Below are 16,012 nucleotides of genomic sequence, written 5' to 3'. Positions count from 1 at the left end.
GTAGTATTGATATTTTCTCTTCAAATTTTAAAATTATTTGAAGTATTTTAGATAAGTAGTTTTTTTACTATTGTAAAAATTTTATTCTTAGCATTACATACAAGCGATTTTTTGAAAAAAAAAACCAACATCTTACCTTTACTTTCCTGTTTTTAACGTTGGATGGAAGTGTTCAAGATCAGGCCAAAGCTATTGCTAATTCCGCGACGAAGACACAACGAATTGAGTTGCAATATAGGATTACGGAATTATAAGGCAAGGTTATCGTCTACTTCATTTTCAATAAGGTTAATAGAGAACGCGACGACCAAACGATTTCCTTGACACGTTCCTGCGCCTTAATTGAGTTACAGTTCGTAACGACAGCGAAAATCTGTTTTATCCGTCTGAGATATAATTCCGGATACTTCGCAATTTGACAGAAAAAAATTAATTATATAAAATTATGTTATACAAAATCTATCGTTAAAGGAAACAGTATTACTTTATTTGCTTGTATTATTATGTCTTATTGTCAGTCTGTTAACACATCTGACTTAATAAACAATAAGAGAAAAATCTTTTTAAACGTTATTTGAAAATAAAAATTTATTCTTTTTATAAAAATGCGTATAATGTTATTAAAATGTATACTCATTCGAAAAAAAAGAAAAAATCTAAAATAAACGTTAATATTCGCTGCTACTTAATTTACGTCATTATTGTATGTTTTCAGCTGTTGCTAACGTCTGATAAAACGGAACGACACAGGCGTCGTATAGAGTCATAGAGAAATTCAATACTTCTAGTTCAGAAACGTGGCGTTTATTTCCATAAAACTTGTAATTTATCCCGGGGGCGTATCGTCCGGCTCGAAACGTCAAGCGTGCTTGACATACAGATCGAAAAGTGCACCGGTTAACATGCACGTCACGAATGTCATATTCAAACTGCGGTAAAGCGACATTGTCGTGATCATGTAGAAAGTGGAGACAAATAAATAACCAATATAAAACCAATAACAAACAAAAATAACATGCAAAATTATTAATAATTAACGACAAATATATGTGAATTAAAACTTATGTAAAACTCCTTATGTTACTTTCAGCACGAAATTTATATATTTTATATATGGTACATCATTTTGTGTTATATTACCGTATTTTGTTAACAAACTTACTTTATTCAGTTACATCGTCGAACACAAAACGTATGCAGTAAATAAAAAAAAAAAAAATAAAATAAGTCCACACATATTTTGGAGATTCTCTTTTTTCACAAAATTGTAAACTATTCTTATTTATACACCACTACATGAACCGAATACACGCAACCAAAATAAAATACAAACATATTTCACTTGCGGTTTTTCATTGCAAAAGAAAAAACAATGTTTTAGAAGCAAGAGTTTTGGTTTGGTTTATACAATGGGAGACAGACGCTATAATCATCAGCTTCGAATAGCGTGTCTTATTTTTTTGTACATTTCCATAGAAATTGTAGAAATCTATGCGTGACTTATTGTCAGCTAGCTAGATTAGGTTATATACGATAGCGCGATTGACAAACAACTGATTGTCTCTGTATTTGGGAATCGTCACCAAACACTTTTATTTCGACCGTGATGTGTTGATGGCACAGACGCATTTGCTTTTTATCGGATTATATTCTTTTAAAATTTCTCGCTTAAAAGTTTCAACTGCAATACAAATAAATATTAATGGTTTTTGTTGCTTTTTGTGCAATACGTATACATATAAAGTTTTTATAGCACAAACTTGGATTTTTGTTACTTTTTGTTATGTGAGATGCAAAAACACGAAAAAAACGATCTTCCAAATCCGGAAAAGTATTGGCCAATAAATACGTACAGAAATGCATTGCAGCAACAATTTATGCGAAATTTCTCTGTTGGCTACTTCAGAAGAAATGCGTTCAAAAGACGTGAAACACAAAATGCGCACGCACAAGAGGATTTTGGCGCGAATACAAAACTCATTTTCTTGCTGCATCTCTTTCCTCTTGTCACAACTCTTATAATTAAAAAATTTTAATTGAATATTAATTCAATTTATTAGTGTTAAGTGACTTTTTGAAGAGAAAAAAGAAGCTTAATTAGCTATTTGCTTGGCAAAATTTCAAGAAATTTAATTAAAAAAATGCTGATTAAAATTGCACCAAAATGATACGCGTAAATCGAGTTTACGTATCTCCAAGCTCGGGAACGTGAGATTAATACGTAAAGAATATCTTGATAATTTCAGTAACACGCTTGAAAGTTTGTCTTACAAACTCCTGCAACTCTTTTGATCGTTGTAGGTTCAAAAGATGGCATATAAAACGCATAAAACATTAAGCAATCAAGCTCAGCTGTCTGAATGAAAATCGATCGAGGTTGTTCACCTCTCTTACTTATACGTATGCACGTATGTAATGTATGTTGATACGTTTATTGAAACCTCGATCGATATTATATAAATATTTTATTCTTATAAACGCTTTTTGTCAAGTATCCGTGTATATGTCACGCATATACAACGATCGTTGACAATTAACATGTGTGATCTACTATCGTTCATTGAAATAATCAAATTCTTCATTTTAATTTTCAAGCTTTACTTCGCAGAAAGCAAGTAAGTAAAATAATTCTAGTATTTGTTTTCTCTCTGTCGCATATGATCTTATAATTTCTGATATGACAATTTTCTTTATTGTTTTCTGTTTTATAAAATATATGAACACAATAAAACTTTATTTCTGATATTTAGCTATTTTTATCACAGTTTTTGTAAACAAGAAATAAAAATGTTATATTATACTATTTTATACTAAACTTCTTTTATAATTTGATATTTTATATAATCGTGATTTCATAGTAATTACGTTTCAAATTCTTTCATTTCTTCGAGTATTTAGTTTTTTGCTGTGCTAATTTTACATATGTTAACAAGTTCATGTTAATAATTTCAAGAATTAAAATAAAAACCAGATTAAGTTTTAATTATGTTATATTAAACCTGAAAAATATATATAAATATATTTTATAATTACACAGAGAGATTGCTTAATTATAAAATATTAATATTTTGTAAGTATACACTAGAAAATAATTATTTACTATTCTCGATCAAATATTACACTACATTTTTCAATCAAATATTATACTATATTTTTTAATAAATTAATTAAAACATTATATTAATTAATAAAATTTAACACATTTCTCTTAAAAATATACTTCAAAACTTAAAACTATTTAACACTACTTAACAAACAAAATCATATTATATTACCAAATTACATAACACAATAATTATTTTTGCTTAACAATCATAAATTACTAAAATAAACACAGTCGTTTTTGCTCTTTTAAATTATTTTTACGCGTAGAGTTAACAGTATTGAGTTAACAGTAATACTTGAAATAATTAACTAGTCAAATGCATGTGATTCTGTGTGTTAGCTCTGGATTACTACATGACATTATATAATCATATTTTACTATTTCGGTTATGTGATATACATAAAATTTTCTCTCTTGAGTTATTTCAAATACTGACCATTACATAAATAAAAACAAAAAAAAAACCGAAAAAGGAAGAAAAGAATTAGGTGTCGGACAATTTTCCGAGACGAGTAGTTAATCTAAGATTAATAAACTATACAAATCTCTAACATAATAATTTTTTAATAGAAAATACCAAAACTGATTCTGTGAATAATAAATATATTCCTATTACATCGGAATTAGTATTAGTTTTATCGCAACTATTGCGTGATTACAAAAACACAACTTTATAGCAAACAAGATTCTCTAAAAAAAAAAAATTGCTTAATACGCTCTAGAGATTAGAAACTCTCTTCTCTTATTGCTCGCAAATTTTCCATTTTGAACAGTTTACATAGAGACAACTTGGCTACACATAGAGACAACTTCGAAATAAGTCACATCTGTCTACTTTACACCACCACACGTGTTTTAATGCACTATTTATTGAGCACTTTAAACGAGAAATATTACGATGAATTATTTAACGCTTTTACTTTGATATGCAAGTGAACGCTACTTTTCACATCGCAAATTTTACGTTCTGTAATACGGTCTATAGGTGGACATCGGGATATTGTTTTTCGATAAATGATGAACGTCACCCTGATCGTACTCCACGTCGTTGTAAATCCCGCTTTGATTCTGATATGCAAATGAACAATCAATTAGCTTCTGAAGTTGCGGTTATTAGAATTGAATCGAATTAAATAGTTTGATTCGACTTAATTCTGGTTATATTTCTTATCGTATTTCATTTCGTTTTTAAAATAAAAAGCGCTAGACAAAAAAAAACAAAGCATTTGTACAAGAATCTAGTCATTTAAAGAGAAATTGATAGAAATTTGTTTTACAAAGTTAATGGCTTTTAATCTTTGGAGAATGATTGGTTTTATAATTAAATTATATATCGAATTTCTTTCTGTTTCTCTTTACTTTTGCTTTATTCAAATTTAATAAAATTTAGAGATTAAGTAAAAATTTAAAAATTTTTTTTTTTATTCTTTTTTATATTTAATATTTTAATTATATAATTTTTAAGTGCACAATTCAGTGTTTTTTCAGATTAATATAATGAAAACATTTTTTTACAGAAATAAATGTTAAAACCAATCTTCTCTCAAAATCACCAAGATTAAATATTTAATTTCACATAAATGACTTCTTTTTCTCAATCCGCTTTACTTCATCTAATTATTTCGTCTCATGATATAATATAATATATTTAGCAATTTAAATTAATACTCACCGCTAATGACGATCTCGACTTCGGCCTGGGTACGTGAAAACCATTGTTCTGAGGAATTAGATCAGCTCTATCCTTATCCTGTGGCTCAGAATCTGAGCTATCCGGATCCGGTTGAGATCTCTGCCTCGGCCGGGGTGGGGCCTGAAGCCGCGGTAATGGGACCGGAGGTAATGTTCCATGAACATTCATGGGTGGATAACCGAACATTGCCGAACTCGGCCGCGTTGGGCCAATAGGTTCAGTCTGCGATCAAATGTTTTATAAAATCTTTTTTAGTAAAAAATATAATTTTAAAAGTTTTTTTTCTATATTTGATATTTGCCATTATAAATATTAATAAAAATGCATACCGCATAGACATTTGCTGTAGCCATGTGCTCTCCAAAATGAGCCCACATGTAAGGTGGCAAATTTGTCGGTGGTCCTTGTTTCACTGACGTTAAAGTGCCTACAGATCCAACTCTTGCTAAAGTCCCTGTAAATTAGTTGCGTTTTTAAATTTGTGCCGTTAGTAAGTTTTACATTTTTACTGCTCTAAGTGACTTTACCTGGAAGAGTACTAGGTATTCCACCCTGGATATAACCATATACCGGAGAACACGCAGATTTTTGTTCGCGAGACCACTTTCGACTATAAAATATAAGTATATAGATAGTAAAATTTATATATTAATATAGATATATACAATATAATTTATTAGATGAGATACATGCATATATATACATACACAATAATAATATTTATATCAAATCTGACTTTAATAACAATTACCTCCACATAACAAGACAGATTAGCGTCAGAACTATAATTATTAAAGCAGCCACAGATGCGCCTATAGCAACGCCTAAAACTTCACCATCGACTTCACACTGCGCTCCGTAGTAATTTCCAGTACATCTAAAAATTACAAAAAAATTTATAATACAAAAATTTATAATAAATATATGCAAAATTAGTTTACTTACGCGCACTGCATTTGATCTCCTTGATAAGAGCAGGTACCACGATTGTTGCAATATGTTGAAGGACATGATAAACATGTTCTACCGGATTCACTAGGATCATCTTTGTGAGGATCTTTCAATCCCGGACTGCAGAAACATATGAAACCACCGAAGATATTAGTACAACTGGCAGATGAGTGACAATCGTTCAGCTCTGACGAAGCGCATTCGTCCAAATCTACAAATTGAATGATTCTTTTTGCATTACAGACTTTTACTCATTGAAATTGTTCTGATTGTAATTAATTATCCTTACCTTGTAGATTCGATATGGATCCAGCTGGACTGTCCACGTATAAAGCACTATTTCCAATATTGTTATTTCTTCTATGTATAACACCCAGTAGATGTCTTTGAAGTTCACCTGCCAAACTCGGCCTGGTCGTTCTTGGATCGTACATAAGCTTCAGTGTTGCATTCACAAAAATTCCACCTTGTCCTTGGCTCACATCTCCTTGATAAACGTTATTTATTTGCGATCCCATATATTCATCCGAAAATGGCGTCATAGACATAGCAGATTCAACCTATATAACAAAGAAATAATGTATGCCTTGTTATTCTTTCTTCAATAATTTAGACTTACAGCTCTGTTTGCCTCGTAAGCGAGAGTCTGATACAATTCTGAATCCTTATCGGCTAGTCCTCCATCCCACACGATTTTCTTCTCGTAAAATTTGTCGACTCTGATGGACACAACGATACTAACAATTCCTGGAAACAGTGTTGGATAGAAATTTTAGATTATGACTTGATATGTACGTTGTAACATTTGATCGTTTATTAACTTTTACAAGGAAGCGAGTGCTGTAATCTTGCGTATCCTGGCTTGCATTGACAAGCTGATACTCCTTGAATGGTTGCACAAGCTTCGTGTTGACTTGAGTCACATGTACTCGTGTCGCCCACAATGCAAGTATCTATTCTGACAGGTGGCTGCGTTGGTCTTCGATATAACGATGGTTGCCTGCGATTGGGTGCATTTGGACGCGAAGTAACAACAGGAGCATCCGGTTGTGGAATAGCGAGGCTGTCATAAAAAAAAGTACAAGTAAATTGACGTGATTATATCTTCGTCAAGCTGCTTGTTTCGTAATCGAAATAAATAGAAACATTTTGAAATAAATTTTTTTTCAAATCAGAAGACTAAATTGTTTCAATAAGTATACATTTGTGTTGAAAAGATAAAATAACAAATAAAATTTCAATCTATAATACTAAAGTGTATCCGGAAAGATTTTTAGTTGGCAATGGTATTAGATTCGTGAAAAATAACAAAATACTTACCCAGTGCCAATGATGGATGGCGATTGAGTTTTAATTGGATGTGGCTGTATGTGAGTCGGTTCAGGTGTTCGATCTGTATTGTCGAACAAATTTATATACGTCCTTTTACCATCAATACTTACAAATCCTTCTCCGCCCACAGCGGAAGTTAATATGACGTCATTGCTACCTGAATTCAAAGATACTCTAATGCTGTCGCCTAAATTAAACAAAAAAGAGATAAATTAAAATTTATTTGCTCATATAAAAAAATGTATAATTTATGTTTATAAATTTTAATGAAAAATAAAATTCTTTACATATATACTTTAATACATACACACACACACACACACACACATATATATATATATATATATATATATTGTGACGTGACGCCCTTCCGGCGCCAGTCACTTATATGAATTATAATAATTTTCTGAAAGAGTCGGGAAGTCGTGTCTTCTCGGGATCGAGACAGAAAAAAGAGAGAGCGATTTCCGTCTTTTGTCGTAAATGTTACGCGCTATTTTTTCCATATCCCGTTGTCTTTCGCGTCTAATCGAACATAGAGTTCGACAGAAAACTTTCGCGTTGCGCTGGCATTCTCAGGACGCTGCGAGTTGCCTGTTTTGCAGTTGCTTTCTCGGGACGCCGAGAAACGCATATTTTTATGTTGCAATTGCATTCTCGAGACGCCGAGATTCGCCTTGTTTGTGTAGGATTTGGCGGTGGACAAACTCGGAGGCATCTTATTATTGCCAGCGTTTAGTAGAAAGAGAAGCAGCGAGGCCCTATCAGAGCGGAAACGACGAGAAACGAAGAGAGAAGCGATCGCACGAACAACGCGGTCACAATATATATTAAAAACGTATACAAAAAGAAAATCGCTAAAAACTTAATCAAAACTGGAATGTCCAGATGTGAAAAATAAAATAAATAAATAAAAGAATCACCAGTACTTCCTCCGGGCCCGTGAATCGCTGAAACAGTTACATCAAAAATATCACCGAGTGATGGATGTCTCGAAGATGCATAAGGCCTCTGACTTGGTAATCCTTGCGCTGTTGTGTAATCCAAAGTGTCATCTAAGACAATTCCAGGTCGCGGTCGATAGCGTTGTGTAGATTCTGTTTTAATAATTTTAAGATTGTACATATTAAAATCCTTATATTGTATACATCAGAGATATAGCAAATAATATGTATATATTAATAAAAATAACGCTGAAAATTATATACACTTATATATTTTTCTATAAGGTAGTATACATAGTAGTAGTATACTTGCCTGTAGTTTTTGTAAAGGTTGAGACCGTGGAATGAACAACACTCTTTTCCATCGTAGTCGAACTCTTCGTATAACTCGCAGGAAGACCGTCGGTAGGCGTTGGAGTTGAGATAGTGGAAATCGGTTCGGTATACTCAATATCTGATACACTGCTGGGTTCCAAATATACGTACGGCTTAGTATTAATGCTTGACTCCACGGTAGTCGCGGTCGGTCGAAGAATAGCTTTTGTCGATGTAGATTCGATCACTTTGATTGACGAACTAGTTTCGATGTTTAAGGTACTGGTCGAAAAAGTCTTCATGGATGTTTTTGAAGCGGTTGAGATGGTAGTTTTCTCGAATGGTTTCTCCTCTTTGATAGTTGCAGACGCTTTCTCGTCGTTTTTCGAAGATTTTGTACCTTGACTGTTTAAAGTTGTCAGCGTTTTCGAAAGTTCCGGAAGTCGCGCAGTATGAGTCGAAGCAACATAATCTGTTGTGGCAACGCCAAGTATCAATGTCTGCTCGCTATTGATTTCCTTCGAAGGCGGTTGAAACTTCGTAACATGATGCTTCTTCGTGGATTCTTCAACTTCAGATTTTCTCGTGATGTTCTGAGTAGCTGAGTCGTTAGTCATCGTCATAGGTTCGACTCGATCCTTGTCACCGTTAACATTGCTCGTATGATTATTAATATCATTATCTTTAATAGGTGTTTCTTGATTACTAGCATCTTTCTTTATTGTCGAACTTTCTTGAGGCGTTTCAGATTCTGGTTTTAAATTATACTGCGCATTTTCCTTGTCACGATAAGAAGTGGAATCTAGCGTAGGCAGGAAAGGTTTATTGTAAGATGATGACGGTCGTCTGTTTCCATCTTTAAAAAGATAAGTATCTCCAAGTAATTATTTTATTATAAGATAAAAATATACATTTTTAACTTTTAAATCCGATAAAATCTATTTCACGCTACGTACTCACATACCCCGTTATGTTAAAGTATTTATGTAAAATATGATGAATAATAAGATAAATAATTAGATGCGTAATTATTAAAGAAAAATATACGACGTACTATGAGAAAAGTCCCAACTCCAGGGCGGTACAACTTGCTCTGGTAGTGGCACTCCGCTGATGAAGGGTCTAACAGGTCTCTCTGGTGGCAACTGATTCAACAAAGGTGCAGAAGTCCTCTCGAAAGGATAAGGATGCGATGATGGAGGTGGCGGCGGTGGATTCATACCCGGAGTATCAAAGTCCGGCGGTAACGGCGGTACGTCCGAGATTCTAGGCGGTCCTCGGTTGTTGATTCTATAAGTATAAAAAATATACATAGATAATTATTGTCAAACAATTAGAGAAACACATATAATTTTTAGAGAATTATTGCAACAATATTAATTACAAAATTATCTTTTCCAATTTGATTTTCTAATTTGATTTGCTTGATATTATTATAATAATATTTTTTATGTAATATAATAATTTATGTATTATAATAATTTTTTATGTAAAAACTAAAAAGACAGACAGATTGATAGATATTAAAACTTTTTATACAATATATTTATACAATATACCTTGTGGCCTGAATTGGTCTTAGTGGTCTCACAGTATTAGCGGCTACATTCACATTACCATTTAGCAACTTAACAATACCAGTAATGATGTCCTGTATATCGGGGTTTGCTTGTCTACCTGGCGAGGCGGTTTGCGAGACCAACGGTGGTGGTGCGTGCTCGCTATAGATCCTCGGGATCTCTTGACGACCTCGTCGTTGCAGATCCGTTACTGATGAATGCAATACTTGTAACCTCGGCGCGCCAATCGGCTGATGGGGCTCCGACCGGAGTTCTACTCCCAGCGGAGCCCCTTGTTCTTCCCCCGACATTGACTTGCTAGTAGTAGGCACTATGCTATTAAAGATATAATAAATATTATAAAATCTTTGTACACTTGACATGTTGTAGAGATAAAAAACATCAAGAAATAATTACATTACAGTTTGGCAAATTAATTTTATTGATTTAATTTTGAATTTAAATTTAATATTTAAATTTAATATTTGAACGTCTATAAAGACTTGAGCTTTTGGAATTTTTTATGGCTGTATAATACATGCCTAATTAACATGCTACTATTTGTTACTTTTATCAAGGAGATATAGTTATTACTGATAATAAAAACAACCATTACAAAGTTTAGAGTTTTTTTATGTAATTCGCCCGATTTATACTGGTATTCATAAAAACAAAATGGCTTACTGAAAGTACTCTCCGGCTTTCACCTCAATGTTATTGCCGTCGATATGAGCCACGTGCTTCGACGGTATTAGTTCATCGATGGGCTCGTCGCGATTCGTATCTTTAAATGTAAACCTGGTCTCCTCTTTATCGTAATTGTTAACGCTCTTCGAACTTTCTAGCTGAAACGCTGGGACGGTTCTCTGGAAAATCAAAGACTCATCTAGTTGACTTCTGCTGGATGTTTTTTCAGGTCCGGTGTAAGCGCTAGCACTTAGCACGATATTTTCCCGGGACATATGAGAAGACGTTCTATCATTCTGTATAGCTGATACTCCTGTAAGTAATAAAAATCTTATATGTCAACTTTTCTGTAGTCTCTATTAACGAAAGATGAAATGTTTGACAAGTAAGACAAGATGAATTATTCATCATAAAATATCACTTTTATCAAAAAATATATTATTTAATAAGGTGATGCAAAATTTACATTCTCTTATTTTGAGTATAATCAAATAAATTATATAAAATTTTTTATCTCTGACATTTTAACAGCAGAATGTTGTAAGACACCAGCTTTATACAATCGACTACAAATCTCATGCGTAAGGGCGATAAACCCAAATATAATGCATGCATGTACGACTTAAGGCGAATATTAAAACGGTAAACCACTGAAGTAAAGACTATTAGGACTACGGTCGTGGAAGGAATAGCCTTCATGCTTGAAGGACTTGTTGTATAATATCTGCATAAAAGGTTAACAAACTTTTTTCGCCATATTTCATAACAACAGCTATTTGCAGAAGATTGAGTACGCTTCGAAAATGATGTTCGAACATTGAAAGGATTGATCGAAAAAAGAGGCAATTGTTGTAGATTAATAAAGGACATTAAAAGCAATTGCTATTTCCTTGTTCCGCTATGTGTAAAATTATATAATTATATTGTCGTTAGAGCGTAATTAATCTCGCGATGCTTGCGTGAGAAAGATCTTGTATGTTAAATCGAAAAAAGATATACGCAAACATTCAAACTTGGAAAAGATATTTTATGATTTTCGCACGCGGCCCTTACTAAAGGAAGTACAAATATGCGCGTGAACAAGATTTTATATTCCGCAGAGGAAACTGGTAAATTCGCACGATGTTGAAGATAATGCGCAATAGCTCTTTGTATCAAAGCAACGAAAATTACTGCAAATATTTTTCTTTATTGCATCGTAAGGAGTCTCATTTTTACGACAGATTAAATAAATTGCATAATACAGAACTTCAGTTAATTGCATAAAGATTATATTTGCTTAAGTTTTGCAATCATTATTAAAAAGCATATTTTCCAAACTAGGAAAGAAAATCTCTCTTTCGCTCTCTCTCTCTCTCTCTCTCTCTCTNNNTCTCTCTCTCTCTCTCTCTCTCTCTCTCTCTCTCTCTCTCTCTGCTTTTCGCACCATGAAAGCATCTTTAACGATCAAAGATAAAAAAGTTTATTGACATCGACGATCTCGAGCACGTCTTCTTGAATCAAATAATTGCACGTCGAAATCGATCAGTCTAAGATTCTTTTTGATAGAAAAGCCAATCAAGCAATAGACGGAAATAGATACTCGGCCACTTGTCTCAATCGCTCGTGTTGATCTTATTGAGACGAAAGAAGCAGAGTCGATTTCATTTAAACGTCGAACAATACTTACGATATTCAACATGATTTTGGAGATTGCTTTAGTTTTAAATTTAATTGTTTTCAGTAGCACAAATAAATTTTTTTAGTTTTGCAACACAATACTCTAATATCTAAAAATAATGTAAAAAAAACAGAAATAGTGTACATAGAAAGATTGTTATATCGCATAAAATCATTAATCTTGCAAAAGTAAAAATTAATAAAGATGCAGACACGTAATCATTATGTTTACGGTACTATGAATTAATAGGAAACGCAGTCTTATCTATCGCGATCTTTGTGTAAAGCAAGAACTTTGTTCTAATGTTCTTGCGATTCAGATTACGTTAAGCAAATCACAACGTTCGCATTGCTCTGTGTCGTTTATTAATTATTCATTAGCAAAGGTGCTGATCAATTTAGGTAAAAAGTACAATTGTGTCTTTGCGAATCGGTTCGCTGCGGTTAGTTTACTCTCTCGCCAAGTCTCGCTTCCGCGTGCATTTATTTACTTTTAATTGATCGTTAAGCAACGTACGCGACAAATTGCGATTTCGTGCACAATGCCAATTCACAAACAGGGTAAGCATGAGCTGCATTTCCAATGTAAATTTGTCCGCAGCTTCAATGCACATAATACTATTGCACAATTAAATTGCAATAAAAAAGGATAATAAAAAAGTGCCTCGGATTTTAAAGAAATAAAATCGTTATTCTCTTTTGCGATAAATTACGTTATATGCAAAATTAGATATTATATGATCCTATTTCTTCTTGCATAACACTCAAATATTAAAAAAAAAATTATTTCGGGAACATAACGATATCAACAGAAATTAAATTTACGGAGTATTTTTCTTTTTTGCGATGAAAATTTTATCTAGCTTTACACGTGTTCAGTTCTCAAGATAGTGACAATCTTTGACTAAACTGTCAGATATCACTCTTTTCTTATCCTCTCACTGCTTCGCTGTGTAATGGAGTTTAACGACGTCTCTGTCCTAAATGGCAGAAAAGTAAAACATAAAAGTGAGTCAGCTGTTAATCTCCGTTACAGCATGAAAATGCCGACTAGCAGTTCATGATTATATAATTAAAGACAACAACTATACAATTTCCCTATATTCTCACGGTACTCTCTCGATAGCGTTCAACATAATATGCGTTATGAACGCATAAGGTAGTTTGTCATAACTCTAGATGTGGCTAAAAAACCGCAAACCTAACGCTCACAATAGTAGAACATTCCGTGTGTAACAGAATAATAATATATTATAATTGCGAGCAAATCGGTGCTCTATACGGGAGCTGATATTCAGTACAGATGTGTAGTATATTTTTTGCGTACACTTTTAATCCATATAAAAATACAATGTCCCATGTGCGTTTGCATACGAAAATTTTTAACACAATTAAATTTCTCGGACATAAGTCATAAAAATGTGAACACAAACGGTTATTAATTAAAAATATTATTTCATAATTGTTATTGTAGATAAATAATGATGCAAAGACCAAATTATAAAATGTTGAATAATATACCATCATTGATAATAATAATAATAATAATAATAATTCTTTTAATATTTCTTGAAAAGTATAATCCTATTTTTATAAAAAATTTCATGTTTTTATGTACATATATGATAATTTCTATACATATTTTTATATCTATTTATGTCTTCTTTTAATTTATTTTATATTTCTTATTGTGTATATATAATATATACATATATACATATATGAAGAGAAATATGATGTTTAAAAATAGGTAACATCAGCAACATCGCGCATTGAATGGTTCGCGTCAATGAAATCTTTAAAATAAAATTCCAACCGGTCGTTCCGCGCGCTACCAAACGCCATTTTATCGATATGCATTAATAAAAGATATTTTTATAGTTTGCGCTGTAACAAGTAACGGAGTTCACTGTGATCTCTACTACTAAAAGAACTGTGAGAATGTAGGTGAATAGCAAACGCTGCCGCGTCGTACCGAATGGAATGCAGTCTCTGCGAACTCTCGAAAACCGGAATATTTTGCATTTTCAACGATAGGTATTGCTGTAGTAAACCTTATATCGAACTATGATAAAACTTCTTTCACCTGCAATTGTACTTGAAATAATTATTTAACAAATATACGAAAGTATCTACGCGACGTACCGCAACGGCGATCTTTCAGCACAGTGATACTTTTACTTCGTTAATTAACTTTCAGAACATTTCTTGATGAATTGCTCGTCGAAAAACGCTATAATTACAAACAAAGTTGCTCAAAAAAGAGCGGTGCTATTCTTTTATATTAAAAGAGAAATTTATATTTATACAACTATTAAAACAGAATAAAATTTCTGAACATTTTGCTTTGAAAAATAAATTTATGGTTAAAAGAATGAATTCTGATGACAATAAATCAATTCGAAGTTTTTGTCATCAAACAGTTACAAGAAAAACGCACGTTGCCAATATGATGCAAAAGACGAAAGCAAGACACGAGCAGAACCGTAAAGATAAGGTTCTTATGGTTGCTTATAGAAACCACAGGTTGCCACAGGTTGCCACAGGTTAACACAACTAGTCACCGGTAAAGTACTGAATGCTAAGAAAGATAGATCTTTTGCAATGACATATATTTCTAAGAGACACGTAACACAAAGTACACAGCAAGATAGAACTGTTATACCTATCGTATCTACGCGAGAAAAATACATATAAAAATATTACTGGTTTCAAGAATTGGCACCGCAAGTAATATCAGTCGATAACGATGACAGCCTAAGACTAACATTAGAGCGCATATTACACGCACGAATGATTTCGAGAAGCGTAACCGATTAACACGAGGGACTTCTTCGACATATCTTGTCTAATTCAAAAGTTCGATCCGGTTCGCACGGCCCCGATGAATTTCCCACAATGCGTGTGTGCGCGAATAACGCTGAATCTTTAGCGATAATTTTATTGTTTGCATTGCACGCCCATAGTTGTAAGAAATTCTGTCGTCGTAATGTTTTTTTTTATTTATTTCCGATTGACACAAATTTAGAATAATTGAAAATCATGAACTAATAAAATGAATTTTTTTTTGCCGTTTTTGCGCGTTTTCTTTGTTTAGATTACATAATCTTTAATAAGCTTTGTCTAGCACAATCTTAAAAGAACAGAAAAAAAATCTGAGGGGTTATCCGTAGATGTGTACATCGAGCTATGTGCTGTCTCTCGAGGCGGTAACGGCAGACTTAACGGTATCCCATTCCAGCCCAATATTTATTCTTTTCACTGGTGAACGCGACATTTTCTTTTTTCTACACGATGCAGTTTGACAATATAAAGTTGTAAAACCCGATGCTGTAGAAGAAAATTGTCGCGTGAAAATGACACTCAAGAAAACACTATTTTATAACAGTCTGTATAGTCGCGACACGTGATGAAAGCGCACGCAATTCCATACGTTTAGGTACGCGATTCACAAACCTACGTTAACTGAAATAAAACACGCAATTATTACGTTAATAGAAAACTATTAAACTACACGTGAAAAAATCGACGAAAGATTCACAACCACATTTTGAACAATTAGAAACTTTTATAATTATTTTATTTTTTTATCAGATCATACGTTCTTCGTGTTTCAAGTTATGATGAATCGTATCATGCCGTTTTTTAATCCTTTAAGTTATAATTTAGCTTTTTATTTTGTATTATAAGTGTTCAATAGTTGCCTGAAATGAATGAATTTTATGTAACTTTTTTTCGATTTTTATTTTCAGAAATTCGATATATA

At 32.8% G+C, this 16,012-nt stretch overlaps 1 protein-coding gene across 7 annotated transcripts in view; it reads right to left on the bottom strand.

The window, feature by feature from the left end:
* Positions 1-3,081: 3,081 nt before the first annotated feature.
* The window catches only part of LOC109855390, a 17,073-nt gene continuing 4,142 nt past the window's right edge, over positions 3,082-16,012 (bottom strand). For 6 of the 7 annotated variants that reach the window (XM_020429609.1, XM_020429642.1, XM_020429627.1 and 3 more), the window contains 15 exons: positions 10,585-10,900; positions 9,901-10,236; positions 9,396-9,631; positions 8,340-9,197; positions 8,006-8,179; positions 7,071-7,269; positions 6,572-6,813; positions 6,370-6,497; positions 6,040-6,310; positions 5,745-5,961; positions 5,551-5,676; positions 5,327-5,409; positions 5,129-5,253; positions 4,779-5,021; positions 3,083-4,174 (listed from right to left, as the gene is read on the bottom strand). In XM_020429609.1, the coding sequence (XP_020285198.1) occupies positions 4,067-4,174; positions 4,779-5,021; positions 5,129-5,253; positions 5,327-5,409; positions 5,551-5,676; positions 5,745-5,961; positions 6,040-6,310; positions 6,370-6,497; positions 6,572-6,813; positions 7,071-7,269; positions 8,006-8,179; positions 8,340-9,197; positions 9,396-9,631; positions 9,901-10,236; positions 10,585-10,900 (3,662 nt within the window). In that variant the 3' untranslated portion in view covers positions 3,083-4,066. Of the gene's footprint in view, positions 4,175-4,778; positions 5,022-5,128; positions 5,254-5,326; positions 5,410-5,550; positions 5,677-5,744; positions 5,962-6,039; positions 6,311-6,369; positions 6,498-6,571; positions 6,814-7,070; positions 7,270-8,005; positions 8,180-8,339; positions 9,198-9,395; positions 9,632-9,900; positions 10,237-10,584; positions 10,901-16,012 lie in introns of all 7 variants that reach the window. The other variant, XM_020429660.1, reaches the window with a different exon arrangement.

This window comes from Pseudomyrmex gracilis, unplaced genomic scaffold, assembly GCF_002006095.1.
Source record: "Pseudomyrmex gracilis isolate BER0280 unplaced genomic scaffold, ASM200609v1 scaffold_3, whole genome shotgun sequence".
Lineage (NCBI taxonomy): Eukaryota > Metazoa > Arthropoda > Insecta > Hymenoptera > Formicidae > Pseudomyrmex > Pseudomyrmex gracilis.
The sequence above is the reverse complement of the archived record's forward strand: the minus strand, read 5'-3'. Positions and strand labels throughout refer to the sequence as shown.